Below are 348 nucleotides of genomic sequence, written 5' to 3' on the forward strand. Positions count from 1 at the left end.
CAAAACATATTTCATTACCTTATCATTATCATATATAATTGATATCCATATTACTGCCATTACTATCACAATGATAATTTTTTTGCATTATTACATATCATTCAATTTTTCATTATCTTATCCATATTGCATATCATTAATATCATTATCTCTACCATTACTATCACAATTAGCATTATAAACTTACGCCTTCTTCTGTTGGTTGATATTCTGTTTAAATACGTATCAGGCTGCCCTTCTTCATCCACTGTTGACATAATAATTTATGTTACTATTGTTGCATAAAATGTTATATATGAGATTACATGGTTGATTAAAACATACACCGAATCCACTGAATACATGGGG

General features: G+C 27.9%; 1 protein-coding gene across 1 annotated transcript in view; it reads right to left on the reverse strand.

Annotated features, from left to right (window-relative positions):
* LOC119586230 (ETS homologous factor-like) overlaps positions 1 to 348 on the reverse strand; it is a 3751-nt gene that overhangs the window by 1747 nt on the left and 1656 nt on the right. The window contains exon 2 of the mRNA XM_037934933.1: positions 188 to 247. Within this exon, the coding sequence (XP_037790861.1) occupies positions 188 to 247 (60 nt within the window). The remainder of the gene's footprint in view (positions 1 to 187; positions 248 to 348) is intronic.

This window comes from Penaeus monodon, chromosome 21 (genome assembly GCF_015228065.2).
Source record: "Penaeus monodon isolate SGIC_2016 chromosome 21, NSTDA_Pmon_1, whole genome shotgun sequence".
NCBI classification, from domain to species: Eukaryota; Metazoa; Arthropoda; class Malacostraca; order Decapoda; family Penaeidae; genus Penaeus; species Penaeus monodon.